The 18,423-nt window shown below is 39.4% G+C and overlaps 1 protein-coding gene across 8 annotated transcripts in view; it reads right to left on the bottom strand.

The window, feature by feature from the left end:
- The window catches only part of CNKSR2 (connector enhancer of kinase suppressor of Ras 2), a 146,723-nt gene that overhangs the window by 13,694 nt on the left and 114,606 nt on the right, over nucleotides 1-18,423 (bottom strand). For all 8 annotated transcript variants that reach the window (XM_088668696.1, XM_088668692.1, XM_035115478.3 and 5 more), the window contains one exon: nucleotides 17,432-17,972. In XM_088668696.1, coding sequence (XP_088524822.1) covers nucleotides 17,432-17,972 — 541 coding nt within the window. The remainder of the gene's footprint in view (nucleotides 1-17,431; nucleotides 17,973-18,423) is intronic.

Raw genomic sequence — 18,423 nt, 5'->3', positions numbered from 1 at the left:
ATGAAAGAAAGAAAATTAGCAGGATGCAGTTCTAGATTTTTCCATTAAAATTAAAATGGTGACAGTAATTATAAAATCAAACTAAACAAAAATGATAAGCAACATATATTTATTTTTAATCTAATTATAAACTAGGACTTTCCTATTTAATATGCATTACAAAAATTACTATGAAAATGGGAAATATTGATTTAGACTGAAAAATCTAACCTCAACATGTTTGTGTTTTAGTTTAAAAAACACACACACCTATTAATTTCTGTAATAAAAAAATGATACTGAAAATTGAAGTCTTGTTTATGTTTACACCTTTAGCAGCATATCCAGTATGTTTGTATGATTGTTCTAATTAAAATCAACTTGAATGTTTAAAAAATCTTCATTCTTGATGAGTCCTATGCCTGGTTGAGTTCGCACACTTATGTAAAAATTTAAAGGAACACTAAGTACATTCTAGAAGCACACATACATTCATATACGTATATAAGATGCATCTATCTATCCACCCACATGAATATGACTGTAATTTCAACAGATATGGGAGCTCATATATACATAGAGTCTACCCACAAGCTGCCCTCCCTGATAAGGTAGGGTTTGTATCTAATTAACAAAAAATTAGGTTACTGTAGATTGTGGTTACAATAATCTAATTTCCCCCTTTTAATTTTGATTAATCAATAAGTTAAAATACCAATTATGGTGGACAGACCATGGCTGTTTAGCCATAAAGGGGGGGCAGTATTGGGTTGTTGCTTTTATTTTGATTATATATTTTGTGGTTTTATATTTAGATTTAGTTCTGTGAACCGCCCTGAGATCTCTGGGCATAGGGCAGTATATGAATTCAATAAAATAAAAAAAATAAAAAAGCACCTTTTGGTCAAGTCCAAACAGAATTTGGAGCTTTTACTTACTCCTAAGTAAATCGGGTTAGAGAAATTCAGCCTAAGCCCGGATCCAACCCCATGTCTCTCTATTCACTATATTCACACAATTCCTAACCGTACAAAATTATTATCATGTCCCTCTTGTGAAACCAGTGGGAAAGATTTGACTTAGCATGTGGTCTGAACCAGGGCTTGTGATTTAAGTTTGCTCCTCATTAACTATAAAAGCCATGGAGGAGCAAAGTGGCTGTGAGTCTTCACTCTGGGAGTTTGCACATTTGTGCAATCCTGGAAAGCCATAGTTTGTCTTACTGTGTCATGTGAAGCAGATCACAGTTCTTATATGCTGGAAAAAATCACCTGCGGCTCTCAGCGTTATCTGTAAAACAAATGAACTCTAAAGCCTGAAAGCAACTTTGCTATTCTATTAAGAGCCCAGTGTACTTCCATCTCATTTCAAATTTCCTGATTTATATTACATATAGGTATCAAAGAAAAGCCTTCAATAGAGAAAAGGATTCCAGGCATTCCATTCTTTTGCAGTATATAAGAATGCTTAAAGGTAAAGGTAAAGGGACCCCTGATCATTAGGTCCAGTCGTGACCGACTCTGGGGTTGCGGCACTCATCTCGCGTTATTGGCTGAGGGAGCCGGCGTATAGCTTCCAGGTCATGTGGCCAGCATGACAAAGCCGCTTCTGGCAAACCAGAGCAGCACATGGAAACGCCATTTACCTTCCCGCCGGAGCGGTACCTATTTATCTACTTACACTTTGATGTGCTTTCGAACTGCTAGGTTGGCAGGAGCAGGGACCGAGCAACGGGAGCCCACCCCGTCGCAGGGATTCGAACTGCCGACCTTCTGATCGGCAAGCTGTAGGCTCTTTAGTTTAACTCACAGCTCCACCCGCGTCCCTATATAAGAATGCTTGGGGTGCCAATTTTATATTGGTTAATTGTGTCACCTTCAGGTTCCAAATAAAAACCTTTTCAATGTGTTATCAAAGATCTGCCGTCTATCCTGGGAGATGGCCCTTTCTTCTCATTGGGGTCAGTGTAGGCCTGTCCTTTCGCACAACCCCATCCATATGAAGCAGCTACAGCAATGAACCATCGGGGTGGGGTGGGGGCTTTTAAGCAAACCCTGGTGCCAACTTTGCTCCCCTTGCTTCTCTAGCAACACCATCTAGAGCCCTGACAATTTCAGCCATTCCACCAAGAGGTTATTCACATGCACATCTTGATGTATGCTGTCCTCTGCCAATAATTCCCCTTTACCATTTACACAAGCCAAAACATTCATGTTTTATGCAAGACAATAAAGGCATACAAATCAGACATAAATTTATGCCCAGGGTCGCAAACAACAAGTGATAAAAATAAAAATAGATAAAAAAACTCTTCCTATACAGGTGCAGATTGGTTACACTTGAGAACTAATAGGAAGCATTTCAGTTTTCCAGGACATTCTGTATCAGACAAAGTCACCAAACTCCCAGGAAAAAAGGTTAAAAATTTCAACATGAAGCTGCTGGATTAGAATTCACTAGCACATTTTACATAGTGGAAGTTGGCCTATATATATATATATATAAAAGTCCTAGCTCACCAAAGACACTGATTATCCCTGTTGATCTGGCTATGCCAACCACCAGCCTGGCACTAATTAGAGAAGTAGGTCATTAAACTGAAAAGGACTGACTAGATACGTGTGTGTCTGCATGGTGCTGATACACCTGCTGCTATCATCTCTTGCATTACCTGTCACTCTTTTTTCCAATACTTTGGAAATAACATTTGGCTCCCTTACTTCTGAACACACAGTCCACTCTCTCTCTCTCTCTCTCTCTCTCTCTCTCTCTCTCTCTCTCTCTCTCTCTCTCTCTCTCTCAATCTCTGTGTGTGTGTGTGTATGTGTGTGTGTGTACACATACACATAAGTACTCAATTAAGTGACCATGCCTGTGGCAAAGTGGGTCTAGCTCACAAAAGCTTGTGTCACAGTGCATTAGTCTACCATAAAACATGGCTACCCTTCTGAAATTTGTATTGCAACAATTTCCCTGCCTTAGGGTCCATCCACATTTCACAAAAGTTTGTGTTTTATCCGTTACAGATTTGTCTCACCTCAAGTTTAGTCTGGGGTTTTGGGTCCCCACTGATGCATTTTACACCGATCTTTTCAACTGTGAATTCCTTGAAACATGTAATATCCTGTCCACTCCACTGTTCCACTTTTCTCCTTTTCCCCACCCTTTTCTCCGTCCCTGCATCACAGCAGAGCCACACATCAGGGGCAGAGGAAGGGGTGTGGTGGGGGCGGGGTGCTTCCGGTGTCACCACTGAGGGGGGTGACAAAATGGCGGGCCGCACTCACTATGGGGCCTGCAGCGTGCCCGAGCCATGTGTCTCTCCTGGGAGAGACACGATGGCTTGGGTGCCCGCAGGCTCCGCGTTGCCCCAAACGGTCCACCCGCTATTGGCACTAGAAAGGGAAGCTGCTTTCACACTCACTTGCAAATACATATAATTGATTGCAATGCGATGAGCACAAAAGGCAGGCACATTCTAAAAAATGGTGGGACAGAGAACCGGAGGTGCACAGAAGGGGTGGAGGTGAAAGAGGAACACCTACACAATGCACCACAAGGGAAAGTGCACATTTTTCTGTTCAGGAGCTAAAAAAAAGGATCAGATCAGAAGGGGAACACATTTCTATTCAGGTTTTACATTTGTTCCAATACAGTGTCGGGATATAAATGGAAAGCTTTCAGAGCAGTACTATTTATCCTAGGCAAATTCTAAAAAGTGCAGGACAATTGGAAATGTGGAAAGGCCTTTAATGTTTTTGCTATTCAAAAACTCCAATAATCCAAGAAACAGAAACAGGATATGTCAAATAAGCGCCTGTTAGAACCAATTCAATGCAGCTTCTCTGAAGTTTAATTTTGTTCAGGGGCCAAACACAGCCGAGAATTATTAGAGCAACAACTGTTTCCTTGTCAGATGACGAAAGCAAAGTATTTGAAGAATGATGCTAGGATTGCTGGTCTTGACTACAGCAAAAGTTAAGCAAGGTAAATACTATCAGATGCTGACAGAAAGACTAACAAATTTATTCACACCCTAGTTTGATCTAGCTTCAGAAGGCCTCAAATGACACTATGTGGGGGTAGGGGTGCAGGACTCCGGGTCAATGGTTGAAAGCCTGGTAACAATGACTCCTCGTATGTGCTGATACCTGTAGGGTTTCCTGGACTGTGATGGACCAGGTATCTCAGGCTACACAGGTGGTATTGGTACGAGGCACTCTCTCTCTCTCTCTCTCTCTCTCTCTCTCTCTCTCTCTCTCTCTCTCTCGGAGGGAAAAGGATAAGGAGAGCAATGAGTCCTAGTGAGACACTACCTGGTAGGGCCAGCAGACTTTGAAAAGTGAATAGTACAAATCCACACAGCACCTGCATAGGGGGCTACACAGAACATATGAAACACTCCTGGGACACAGGTTCAAGATCTACCAACTGCAAGGAAGACTCTTGCCTAACAACCAGAAAAGAGGGCCAAGACAAAAAACAAGGGGAGTCTCAGGCACACACAGTGAAAGCAACAGCCTCCACTGAGTCACAGTAGGTCACTTCGGTATGGACCAGGGAAGTCACTTTGGTGCTTCTAACGCAGCACTTTGACTTCACCCCCAGAGACAGACAAATGCCAACAACTCACAGCTAAAATGATGGTTTCATATTTGTTCATTCTATTTGTATCAGTAAATTCAGAACCCATTCAACAGAATTTCAAACAGATAAAACTGATACTGCTTTCAGATTTTGATGAGAATTACATTTGTGCTAGTGTTCTTACATAAGCATGACTATATTAAATATTCTACAAGCCACTGATTTCAGTCCTTTTATTGCTGTGTAAACTGGAAAGAAAACTCTGATTTCAGCCTGTTAGGAAAGCATCTGGGTACTAAACACATAATATGCTGCACTCACCAGTGTAATTAGAGAAAATCAGAACTATACAGGGATTTCATTAGGACGCTGGCTCTTATTACAGAAGTCAAGTGATGCAAATGCTATGCTCTCTAGTGGATTACAGCTTTGCTTAAAGATAGAAACAGCCAACAGCTTTGCTATCGTTTCAGTCTTTCCATATGTGAACAAGAATGGGTTTGTTATTTTTTAATGTGAAACTCTTCTAGTTGCATAACCAAGTAAATAAACAAAGGAACAGAAAAGCAAAACAAACAAACTAGGGAACCCACTCTATTCTTATTTTTGTAAATCTTTTCATTGTGGCAAAAAAAAAGAACATTTTGTGCTTTATTCTATTAAACACAATTCTTCTCATAATTATAATTCTGAGGCTCCTGAACCTTCTAAAACCTTGTTCTTTCTCTCAAGCTTTCCCTGTTTGATCTGCCTCCTCTTGCCTCTTCCATGTCATGTACAATCTTAAACTGTGGGAGAAGTCTATGATGATTGATGTTATGAAAATTCTGCACATGGCTTAGCAAGTTTGTAACCAAAGATGTCATGGGCTTTGAAGACACTCGAACTCAGGACGCAAGGGAGAAACGTGCCAAGAGGAAGGCACACCTGGCAAATCCATACCATGATCAACTCCTACCCGGAAACCAATGTCCCCTCTGTGGAAGGACGTGTGGATCCAGAATTGGCCTCCACAGTCACTTACGGACTTATTGTTAAAACTGTTTATGGAACACAATCTTACTTTGCTATGAGTGATTGCCAAAGAAGAAGAAAGAAGAACTTAACAATCATTTTGCACCCTCTGTCGTCCATTTTCCCCATTTCAAGTGCCACTTTCCTTCCCCTGATACCTTCTCTCTTATCAACTGCCTATCTGGTGCTTTCTGCAAGCTAGGTGCCCGGTATAGGCAAGAACCATAGCCCTCTATATTTGACAGGTGCATGAGATAGGCTCATCCAGACATCCTTTGGGCTTTAAAGTTCCACATCTAAGCGGTTTTGTGTGTGTGTGTGTGTGTGTGTGTGTGTGTGTGTGTGTGTGTTTTCTGGCACTTTCCCTGGTACAACAGTGTTTCAATGCTGAATTGGAGCAAACAGCAGGGGATTGTCATGTACTGCGATTCAGAGGTAAAATGCAGGTTTTTCCTGGGGCAAACAAAAAACACTCAAGACACAGAGCATAGACATATGCCTGGAAAGCACGATGCAAAAGGAAGTCTGTACAAGCTCTATATAGTTAATCTTAAATCAAAAGACTAGCTTCTTGAAAACATGTTTGGCATCAGAGGTTTCCTAATCCTGCCTGAAGGCCTTTTAAAATACACCATGCTGACAGCTATTCAACTCCTAAGGTTTGGAATTGATTAAACAATGCCTTCCATATGCTACATCAATATAAGTATCTGTTAAATCTAAATATAAGTTATTATTATTTTATTTATTATTACTCTATATCCCATTCATTCTCCAGGGAGCTGAAAGTGGCCTACATACCCACCTCCCCATTTTATCCTCATAGAAACCCTGAGCTAAGATAGGCTGAGAAGTGTGACTGGCCCTGGTGAGCTTCACAAATGAGTGTGGATTTGAACTCTGGTATCCCAGGTCCCAATCCAGCACACTAATCCCTACACCACTAACCTGATTGTTTTAAAATAAAAAAGGAAGAGGATTTAGACAGCACAGTACTACCACAGCAAATAATTCAGAATTCAGAGTGTGTGTGCCAGAATCTGAACAATCCCACTTTAAGCTGCTGATCTCAGATCTCAATTGTGTGGGCAGATACCCGTCGCCTTGGTGATGAGAAAGTCTGTGGGAAGGACAGGAAGGAGAATATTTCATAGCTCACTGCAGAAACTGGCAGGGTGAAGTGTTGCATCTGAATTCGGCAATGATAAAGCCTGAAACCCATCAACTGCTGCTACCTAATCACAAGTTGCCACAGCAACATAGATAGGAAACAAGGGATGCTTTTCATATTAACATTAAAGGATGAAAATGCTCAAACCTGAGTATTGGTGTGACCAAAAAACAACTACAAAATATCTACCCTCCCCAACTTCATTTCTTGCACCTAGGTCACTTTAGAGAAAATAGCTTTGCTGCAATGGAAGGATGTTAACACTACGTGCTGAATCTATTATGTGCCAAATTTTGAAACACAACTGAATAGGAATTGCAAGAATATATATTTTTTGATGACAAAGATGATAAACATGAAGCACTGTTTGCTTGCAGAAAACTGGGGGGGGGGGGATTGCAGTGAATGTTCCTGATTCATTTCCTACCCCCAAATAATCATGGTGAATTTAACAGATCACGATTCATGGAAGTTCTTGAACTATTTCAGAAGTGTGAGTGAGATAGGTAACAACCAAGGAAAGAGGCTTTTCTGTAGCAGAATCTGCTCCCCAGAGAAGTTCACCTGTACTACATTTTAGCTGGCAGGTTAAGACCTTATTTTATTTACCCATGCTTGCAGCAATGACTGGTTTATCTGTCAATAACTTTTATATGGCCTGTGCTACATGCTGTTTTATCTGATATGTTTATTCAAAGACTAAGCCTTGTGTTCTTGTAGCCCTACTTTGGCCACCTGAATAAGACCCTTTTGTATCCTTTTGGTACTATGAATGGGTAATATTCCCTTTGTTGACATTAAAAGTAGAGGAATGTTTATAATGAGGGTGTGCACCCCCTCCCAGACTTGGTAGCACCTTGAAAATATTTCAGATGCCAATAAGCAGCCAGTGCAGTTGCTGAAAAAAGGTAACTGACTATGTCCTTGTTACCCTATCACTGTTAGTAGGCAAGGCTATGACTTCTATCCAGTTCTAAATTCTGAAACATTCATCAAAGGCAGGGCCATATATTTGTTTTAAAATCTTAATAACCCACCTTTCTTGCATCATGGTACTCAAGGTGGCATAAAGGTGGTTCCCAAGGGGGGGGGAGCGAATAGCTTGAAAGGCCCCTTTTGTCTATGAAGGGCTGCTGATGCTAATTCCAATGCAGTTAACAAAAAGAATTAAATGGCACTATTGCCCCAGAAATTAGTACGGTAGCAAAGCTCACTCCAGGGGCATTCCAGTGTACCTTATCAAAAGGGAAAGCTAAACCCTACATTGTTCAATCAATTTTCATGAAGCTAGTCAAGCACTGCTTCCAAATACTGCTTTAATTATTGTATTTTAATATTTCTGTTGGAAGCCACCCAGAGTGGCTGGGGAAACCCAGCCAGATGGGCAGGGTATAAATAAAAAATTACTGTATCATCATTATTATTATTATTATCATTATCATTATATGCAGAGATTGATGCACCTGGATCTGTGAAAAAGGTAAATGCAGCTTGTTGTTGTTGTTATTATTATTTATTGAATTTATATACTGCCCTATACCCAGAGGTCTCAGTGCGGTTCACATAATATCATTATTATGCTATTGATGCTGCACTTAATCGAGTGTCAATCTCTTGAGAGGTTCCATATGCACATGAAATAGTATAAATGAAATCTATAGGGGATATCACAGAATGTCTCCATAGCCATGCTCTAGTCTAGTGTTATTTCTCTCCACCTTATTTAAATCATACCTCTTCTCCTGCAAAATGTTTCCTACTTAAATGCTGTATAGCACAGATGGATGAATATCTTAAGCTGTCAGTGTTCTTGCTCGCTTACATTAAACCTAGTAATGCTAGCCTCTCACAAGTATATTCCTAGTTTTAATCATACAAAGCCAGGACATATACCAGCTCCAATTATAATTTGCTGTTATAGAATACATACAGCCTGTGCACATTGTAAGCATCATGCTTCCCAGCAAAGACTTAAATGTCTCCAACCTTGTCTGTATCTTAATTTTAAAAGCTTATTGATTCACTAATCCTTATGGCATTAACTTTAACATTTGATATTGATGATTTAAAAATAGCTCTTCTTGCTTCACTACTTCACTGATACTGCTGTCAAAAATGTAAGATTTGGTTTTGTGACAGCTTTCCTAGGACAGCTGGGAGCTGTTCAGAAGCTCATCAAAATATATTCCATGTTTCTGTGAGCTACATACTAAAATCGTGCTATAGCTCCATTCAAAATTGGTGAAAGCAGTTCATCATTTTCATACCCGCCAACATTTCAAAGAGGAAAGGAGAAACATTATTGTTTATGAGTACCTAGACTGGGCCAAAAACAGGCCCAAGGGAAGTCTGTGCTATAACAATGGTGAGTTGTGGGGTGTAATCTACCAGGTTATACTCTACAAACACAAAGGACATAAGAGACAGGAAATGCCATTAAGACAGGACATTAATTGTGTGACTGAAACATTTTAAAATGTTAATAGCAGCTGCAGGGCCCCTAGTATTGAGGATCACAGCACAAAGGGAGGAGGTTAACCCTGTTCGTTTACACCATGGTTTCAATTAAAATTGGTCCCCCAAAGCTGCTTGATTCCACTGGCAGCGTGGAGTGGTACCAATGGGAATTAAGTAAGCAAACTTAGCTATTAAAAGTACCAAAAATATGTAGGCTTTGAATGCAAAATGCCACTCTTTTCAAAAAAGAAATCTATTCATCTCTGAAAAAAAAACACTGGTGGAGACATACCCTGGCAGAGTGTACTCATTAAATAATGTTTTTGACAGACTAAGGAAGGAGACGTTGAGCAGAAGCCCTAAATTAGTAGTGAAGATACTGCAGGCTGATCACCTCTGAAGATATAATATTTTCATAAACCTAATTCTGAATTCAACAGCAACTAAGGGTAAACATGCTGCTTTTCATTTTATTAGGTCAGCAATTCCCACACTGTGTGCAAAGAAACTTCAGTGTGCTGTGAGAACTGAATTAAATCAATTCAAGTTCCCCCTGAACTCAAAATACCCACTTAGTGAAGAGACAGTTCACTGCATCTATGCATAATTCGCATGCGCAGATTCAGTAACTTGTGCAGAATCAAGGAGGGATGGTCTCCTCTGACGGTGGGTAATTCTTTCTCTTACTGCTAAGGCTACAATCCTACTCACATTTAATGGAGGAGCCTCACTGAACACAGTGGGAGCTGCTTCTGAATAGACATGCATGTGATTGTGCTGCAAAAGTAGTATGAGTTTCAAAGTGGCATACAGTACTGTAGGTACACTTTCAATTCAGAAAGGAGTGTGCTGAAATATGGCATATGACATATGGTACACATACAGCAGGCATTGTCCATAAGATTTATACACTCTTATAGTACCGTAAATGCATACCTTCCCATGGACCTGCATTGAGCTAGCACATATGCTTTGCTCCGTTATTTAATATTAATAAATATATAATAAAATAATATTATTATTAGTTAGGAACAGATGTCAAGCTTGCATTGAGTTTCTAAGTTAATAAGGAAACACTGCATTTCAACAAGAGGCACCACAAATGATTAAGTTGCTGAAAGATGATGGGCAAAGCAATCCTAACTGGGAACAGAGAGTTGCAGTGTGGCAAAATTACCACCACATTCAAGTCCTTGTTGGCTTTTCATCATACTTCAGGGCTGGTGCAGCATATGGCTAATATAGATGGCAGAGAATATAGGACATACTACAGCAGGCATGGGGGCTGAACGCAGTCCTCCTGTGTGGCCCTTGGCTTTCTCCCTACATCACTCCTTGTACTGTGATATGGTGTGTTCCTTGCAAGGGTGGAGTCAGGTGTGTGTAGAAACCTCTTAGATATGCAAGAATCACATTCATTGCTCCTCCTACATTTGTCTTCATCATTGCATCATCCACTTTTTCCTTTTCACTTCAGGACATGGGAATGTAACCCTCTGGCTGAAAAATGCTCCCAACCCCTCTACCATAAGGTATTCACGAAATGAGAAATAGCATACAGTTCTTTCAACTAGAAGACTGTTTCTTTGTACAGAACTTTGTACTAGAAGAGCATATTCATTACCAATGTATCAAAACACTTAACTCCCAAAATGAAAATATTTATGCTTTAAAAAAATTAAAATCTGTAGTTTAGCCAGATATTATCTCAGAGGAAAGGTGTCTTGCTTCAAAACACTTTAGATAGCAACTTTTTCAGATGAATATAATAATTACATAAGGCTGTAGCTGAAACACCAAAGAGTAACATGGTTTAAGCGACACAAAGAATGTCATACAAAGCTTGTTTCTGTAACCACTACTGAAAGAATGCTTCAGGGAATGAAGAAAGCTCTTCATTTAGTTACTGTGAGACTGGGAGGAAATCAATAATAGAAAACAACAGAGTAATTCATAATGAAAAATACCACTAAGGAATAAATTACAACAAATCTACTATGGTATCTCTAATGGGGAAAAAAGAATGCTCAAAAAGGACTTGTCTTTTCACTGCAAACAAAAACAAAGAACTAGTAATGTATTTTCCCCATTATTTTTATTAAAATTTTCCATCATACAATAAAACAAAAACAAAAACAAACTACCTAAATAAAAAGGGAAAACAAAAAAGGAAGAGCTAAGTAAATACTGTACAAAGGTATCTTAATCCTTGTCTCACACAGAAGGGGATGTACCCTCCCAGCTCTCACCTAGGAGCATCCCTTTCTTCTCCCAGCCTTGCACCGAGGGAGATCTTCCCCTACCTGACTCTCACATAGGGTCCTTCACCAGCCAGCCATCACCTTCATGTGTATACAATCCCTTCAGTGACCCAGAGTATAGGACACCAAAAACAAAACAAAAACAAAGCAAGAAGAAAAAGAAGCAGATAAAAATAACAAGAGGCTGAAAAAAGAAATTAAAGGAAAAGAGAAATAAAAAGGGCCTCTATTTCTCCATCTGTCAGTTTTATATATATAAAGATTATTCAAAATATTCACTCCAGAAAGGTATCCCACTTTTCCTCCTTCTGCTAGGCGATATTATCCCAGGCTTCGGATCCAGACATCTCAAGTCCATTCCTTTTTCCTTCCTTACACAAACTCTGAAAGCGGTTCTCCAATTATTATCATTGATAAATGTCAAGAATAGTCTTCCTCCTGTCCAGCACAACAACTTTCCCTTCAATGTTGAGAAGCAATACATCCTTCATCTTTATTCATACAGGAGTCTATTTCCTGTGGTCATATATTAAAACAGTAATCAAGAGTTATTCATTCATTAATTCACACCCAGTTCCATATCTTCCAATTTCCCGTTCGTTGTGGTTTTCCATCCTAATTTAGAAAAAAAAAGTACTTCCATTTTCTCTTCTTCCATTCCACTCTCCTATTCTGGCAGTCATTTATCAATATTATTTTCCAAAGGTTCAGTGTCTTCTTTAACCTCATCTTTCACTGCTCTATTTTCATTCACCCTTTTAGCCATCTCAGCTCTGATCTCTTTTAATTGCTCGTCCAGTAATTGCTGCATGGTGCCAACAGTCAATGGGGTGTCCAACAGTGTTTTTGCCATACTGAGTGTTCTTGGTCTTATTAACAACTCACTCTCCACCTTAAAGTCTTATTGTCTCTGCCTTAACAGCTTGAGTCTCCCATCTCCTTATCTCCAGACAGCATTCTTTTCCCCCAGTGGCATAAATAAAACTAATTTCAGTTTGCAGCCAGTACTTTCATCAACGGGATGGAAGGTTAAGAATAAAATAAAGATTTCTAACAGTTGGAACGTCTCTTAGCCACTTAAAATCTTTCTTAGTAATAAACTATTAAAACATTCATTCTGTTTTGCTTTCAGGCTTTCAATTGTCATCTCTTCGTAAGCCAGCAGTCAGTTCACATTCCAGATGCAAATTTCAACAAGCGGAGAGATCACCTCAGTTGTAATTTATAACAGTCTCAAAAGTAATTAAAGAAAGGGAGGTTTTGCCTACCTTATGCCCTCAGGACTGACCCTCCAGACTATTATGTTGTGTTTGGACATGATTGAAGTTCCTCTATTCTAGGCCACTCTGTCCATCATCTCTGTCTTCTCAGAGAGAATGTACAGTAATAACCAAGATTTATACCTTGCCTATCATTAATCACCACATAATTATTTCTGTTGACAGACTGTTGACAAGTGATATCTAGTCCGCCATTTTCCTCTCCAGAAGTCAAAAGAGCATACAGTGGTACCTCTACTTACGAATAACTCTACTTACGAATGTTTCTACTTACGAACAGAGCTCCGTCCGCCATCTTGGATGCGGTTTAGATAGGATTTTTTCTACTTACGAATTTTTAGATAGGGTTGCTTCGACTTATGAATTTTTTCTCCCAATGCATTCCTATGGGATTCGACTTACAATTTTTTTTGACTTACAAATGTACGTTCGGAACACATTAAATTTGTAAGTAGAGGTACCACTGTACTAATGTACTGACAAATACTTTGCCTAATTTAAATCAGTTTAAATCAAACCCCTACCTTGCTTGCATTTTTGACCTTCTAACCACATGCACCCCACACTGTCAACAGCACATAGGTCCCATATCAACAATAATAAAATTGGAGTATCAGAAGTAGTGATGAAACTGGCTTAGAAGTGAAACCAAATTTATAATGAAAGAAAATTTGGGAAATTCATTTTTAGACTTTATTTCTTATGTTTGGTTCCGTTAAGAACACAAGGAGTGATCATTTCAGGTTATACTGGGTACATGTTTTTTAAACAAGTGAAGGTGACTTATAAAAAACATGTTGGCTGTTATAGAACAGAAAGTTCTTTCCCAGTTGTAGTATACTTTCAACTACTCAACAAAACTTACTCATATTTCTAAAGTGATACATCACTTGTCATTTTTTTATAGCTTTGAACATCCAAGATGCCACTGGATACATGTGCATTTATTACACTGAAGAGTTCCAGAGGGAGAAATATAACATGTTAATGGTCCTTCTGCCTGCCTGCCAGGGAAGATTCAAAGAACTAACAAAGTAGCCAGAACATCAACTATACTTAATAGATTCTGTCTGGTGCAGACAACTCAAGTGATCTATATCATTTCAAAGTCTATCCTACCCAACAAGCCCTTGGGGGAAAACCCAGCAACTTAGGTTTACACAGCACCAGCTTAACCAAAGGATGTTCAACACTGCTTTATGCTTCCCAGATAAAAAAGGAACCACAATAAAAATGCTGTAAGTATAAATTATATAATCTATATAAAAAGTAGGGTGTATGGTACTTGTTCTTTCCCTTCTTTCTTTGGTGATCATTTGTAGCTAAGTAAGATTGTCTTCCATGAACACCATCTTAACAGTGAGTCTGTAAGTGACTGTGGAGGCCAATTCTGGATCCACACATTCTTCCACAGTGGGGAGAGAGGTTTCCAGGTGGGAGTTGATCATGGTGAGGGGTTGTCAAATGTGCTCATTTCTCCTTTTCACCCTGAGTCCATGCTTCTTCAAAGTCTGTGACACCTTTGGTAAAGGCTGTTCTCCAGTTGGAGCGCTCGCAGGCCAGTGTTTCCCAGTTATCAGTGGTTATGGTACAGTGGAAGCTTGGTTTACGAACACCTCGGTTTACGAATTTTCGGTTTTCGAACGCCGCGGACCCATCTGGAACGGATTAATTCACTTTCCATTACTTTAAATGGGAAAGTTCGCTTCAGTTTATGAACGCTTCAGTTTATGAACAGACTTCCGGAACCAATTACACCCATGCTTCGGATTAAGTACGCTTCAGTTTAAGTACTCCGCGGACCGTCTGGAACAGATTAATCCACTTTCCATTACTTTCAATGGGAAAGTTCGCTTCAGTTTATGAACGCTTCAGTTTATGAACAGACTTCCAGAACCAATTGTGTTCATAAACCAAGGTACCGCTGTACTTGTATAACAGGATTCATTCTTATTTTTAGGCATACAGTAAGCCACGCAACATCTACCATTTCAAGTTAGAATGTAGCATCTTTAACTGGTACACATGAGTTGCATGTCTCATGTGATTGTTCTAAGTCACTTTGTAAGAGCCACCATATAATTTAAACTTCAGGTACATACACTTATGTTTGCCAGAGTGTTTATCATGCATACAGTGCAAAGCATGTAGAAGTATGATTGGTGCAGACTGTTATCCTTATTAGCATCAAGTTATTCACTATTACTATGGTGCTATGACCACATTGGTCTTATTTTGTAACTGTTCTGATATCTAAATGAAGAGAGTGTTTGTAAAAAATTATTAATAAATTAACTAATAAATAATTTAAATGGCTTCAGCTCCTTCCACACACAGCTCCAAAAACATGTTGGATATGAGCCAGGAAACTAGACAATTGTGTATTCTGATGTAGGTCCTCAAGTGTTTAGGGAAATACATCTCTCATTGACCTTTTAAGCTTTCACTGTGGCAGAAAGCAACACACTGTTATTCTGCTCAGAATGTTAAACAGCTAAGGCAAAATTTATGGCCAGTTCCAGCACTTGCATTAAGTATTTTCCACCAGTGCTATGTGCTTTCTTCTCTGGAGCATTGCCTTTCTTAACCTAGTAGATACACAGCAAAAATAGTTTTCTCTCTTCACATTCTACAAAATGAGAGGTGGCTGAAGTAGGTCTGAATGAAATGAATGAAATTCTGAGAGGATCTTCAAAACCCTCTGAGATGAGGAATCTATTTTACACTACTTCAAAAATTTGTATGTTGCACCAGAAAACAGTTTCTTGCATCCTCTAGCATATTACAAGTATGGCTTCTCAGCACAGATAGCATAATTTTATATAAACACATATATAAAGCTGAGTTTACTTCTCTCCCTTATGACTTCCCCTTATGACTTCTTTTTTTAAAAAATTTGCCAGTCTGAATTTTACCCCTGCTCAGGGCAATGAACAAAATAGCAGTGAAAGCTGTGAAGTGGCAACTATTTTTCACCAGGTTTTGCTTCATAAATGTTAAGTATGCAATGTTCCCAGTAAACCATTTAACATTTTGAAAAAGTATTGCTATCTACACTTATTACTTTTTTTTCTTTTCTGGTGCCTTTAACAGTATCTTAAGATGCAGAAATTAAGCAGGACAAGTTTTTTTAACCACAACTCTCTATGTCAGGAAAAATTCCAGCCACTTTTGTAATGTGAGGCTGCAGTTAATGACAAAGGAGTAGAGCAGTAAAATATGTGATATGTACATATACTGTAAAATAAAGTGCCAATAATATGAACAGAATACTGATAACCATAGTAACAAGAAACTTGAGTTTTTGCTTGTATGCTCAGTAGCTATTGTGCTTATATTTTACACCCATTCATTTACTGGGTTATCAGTATGCAGTAGAAAATGGTGCAGTATTAGTGAACAAAGTTTCATTGCATGTTGCCTTTTTAAATTAGCATCTATCTATGTTGGAATTTAGGCCAGCCTAATTGTACAAGAAATCCATAACAGCAACAAAGGAGAAACTAGGACCTATCTAGGACAAAATATTGTAGTCAAATCTAACTGGGGGAGGATGACTTTACCCTAGCAATGGAATACTACTCTTAAGATCCAATCAGGATCCTCTGTTGCCTTGTGGGCTGCTGGCTGGCTGGAGGCACCAGAGGCTGCAGAGGAAGGGTGATCTGCTGTCATTCCCACTTAAGATCTCTCCTCCTTGAAGAGGGGAGACTTTGTGAGCGGGAACCGCTTCCCGCGCTAAGCGTGTGTGTGTGTGTGTGTGTGTGTGTGTGTGTGTGTGTGTGTGTGTGTGTTTTCGGCCCCCTGCTCCAGCCTATCCCTGCTGCCATGCCAAGCCTCTCAGATGGCCAATAGGGCCGGCTGGGGGACGGGGTTTGACTGCATTTAAGCAGGCGCAGCAGCGTTCAAATTCTCTTTCTGCTGCTGCACCAGAAGAAAAAAAGGGGGATAGTGAAGAGACTAGACAAAGAGGAGGCAAAGGAGTTGGTTTTAATGTTTTTTAAAGTTTTTGTTTTTTAGGAAATAGTAGAGAAAATGTGAACCAGCGAGCCACAAAAGGGAGAAAATAAGCCAAATGCAAGCAGGGCAAAAGGCAGAAAGAAAGAAAGACTGAAAAATCATACAAAGAAAGAAAAATATTGCCTCAGAAGAGTAGAGATGGGAGTTTAATGGCAGCCTGACTCCTTTCAATGAAGGCAGGAGCAAACTGAATTAGGAAAGCTACCTACTGCCTAACTTAAACTATCAGGATTGGAGCCTTCCAGAATGCAAGAGCCCTAGGACTAGAAATAAATATTTCATAATCACCATCAAAGATTTTCTTTCCAAAGTTTGAGGAACAACACAAACACACTTATCACAAAACAAGAAATTCATGCCTGTGAAAGAAACTAGCATCCAAGACAGAAGCACACTGGTATAGGCAAAATACCCCTCCATGGAAAAAAACAAAGAAAAATAATGATAAAAAACATGAAGAATAACTGTGCTGCAAATAAAGCTGTTCTAAAATTTGATTTATCAAGTTAACATGCATAAAAAGTTAATTTTTGTGTCAAAAGCTAATTATTTCTACTATGTACAGAAAAAGGTATGATGTAAAGTCATATTCACAATTAAAAAATTTCCCTTTTCTACATGCAATTTATTTCTAATCAATTTTAAATATAATTAGTGCTTACTTTCATCTTCTTGGTTTTCTGGTGCCATTTGCCTTCCCTCTTCTTCTTCTTCTTCTTCTTGCTCTTTCTGTGGCAATTCTTCCTGATGGCTGGAGGTACTGACAGAGAGTGTGTGGCAGCAATGGTTGAACCCACTATCCCGGGGCAGAGTATAACTGCGGGGCTTGCCCCCATTCCCATTTAGGGCTTGCATTTTCTCACCCTCCACTAAAGGGAAAGGGCCATAGTGATCCTGCAGGTGGCACTTTTGTGTAGGAAGAGTTGACTGCCGCCTGTGTTCTGGAGAGATAACAGCTGAGTCAGAGAAAACAGAGTCCTCAAGTGGTAGAGTCTGAAGGTAGTGCAACCCTGAGCTTGTCAGTGGAGTCTCTATTAAATCCTGCCAAGAACGTCGCTGGCTGGCTGTTTTGCGGATGGGAGATTCAGTAGTACTCCCAACTGGTTCCTGGCGGAATTCCTCATGTGAAGATTGTGACTGGGAAGTTTCAGTGGAAGAGAGTCGGCTATGCTTTGGTTCCACAAAAGGGCTTGCGCAGCTCATCTGCAACATGAATATAGATTCTGGTTTCAGATCAATTATGAAGATAGCTGAATGTTTGCAATATTCAAAGGCGATTATGTACCACAGCTAGCAAGGATATAGGTTTTATTATTAACTTATGTATTTTCCAACTCCTAGTTCATAAAAGGATATTTCAAAGAAATTGTTTTTGAAATCTATCTACAAAGCCGTAATCCTTGGAAAAAGAACTATCAGGACTATAAAGAGAATAGAGTACCCCAGCCAAAAAGGCCCAATACATCATATGTAGCCACCCAATTAATCTTAGGAGGATCATCTGAAGCACAAATTTCCAGACTGATCTTTAAGTAGAATCATTATTTGGCTTTGTTGCACTATATTCCTTGCCATTCTGTGTTACATATTGGGTACAAACATCAATATTTAGAAGTGATTATTGGTTGCTTTTATGCTCCTGCACATACACCAG

The sequence above is a fragment of the Zootoca vivipara genome, chromosome 4 (genome assembly GCF_965207765.1).
Source record: "Zootoca vivipara chromosome 4, rZooViv2.hap1.1, whole genome shotgun sequence".
NCBI classification, from domain to species: Eukaryota; Metazoa; Chordata; class Lepidosauria; order Squamata; family Lacertidae; genus Zootoca; species Zootoca vivipara.
This window is presented reverse-complemented; position numbering and strand designations above follow the sequence as displayed.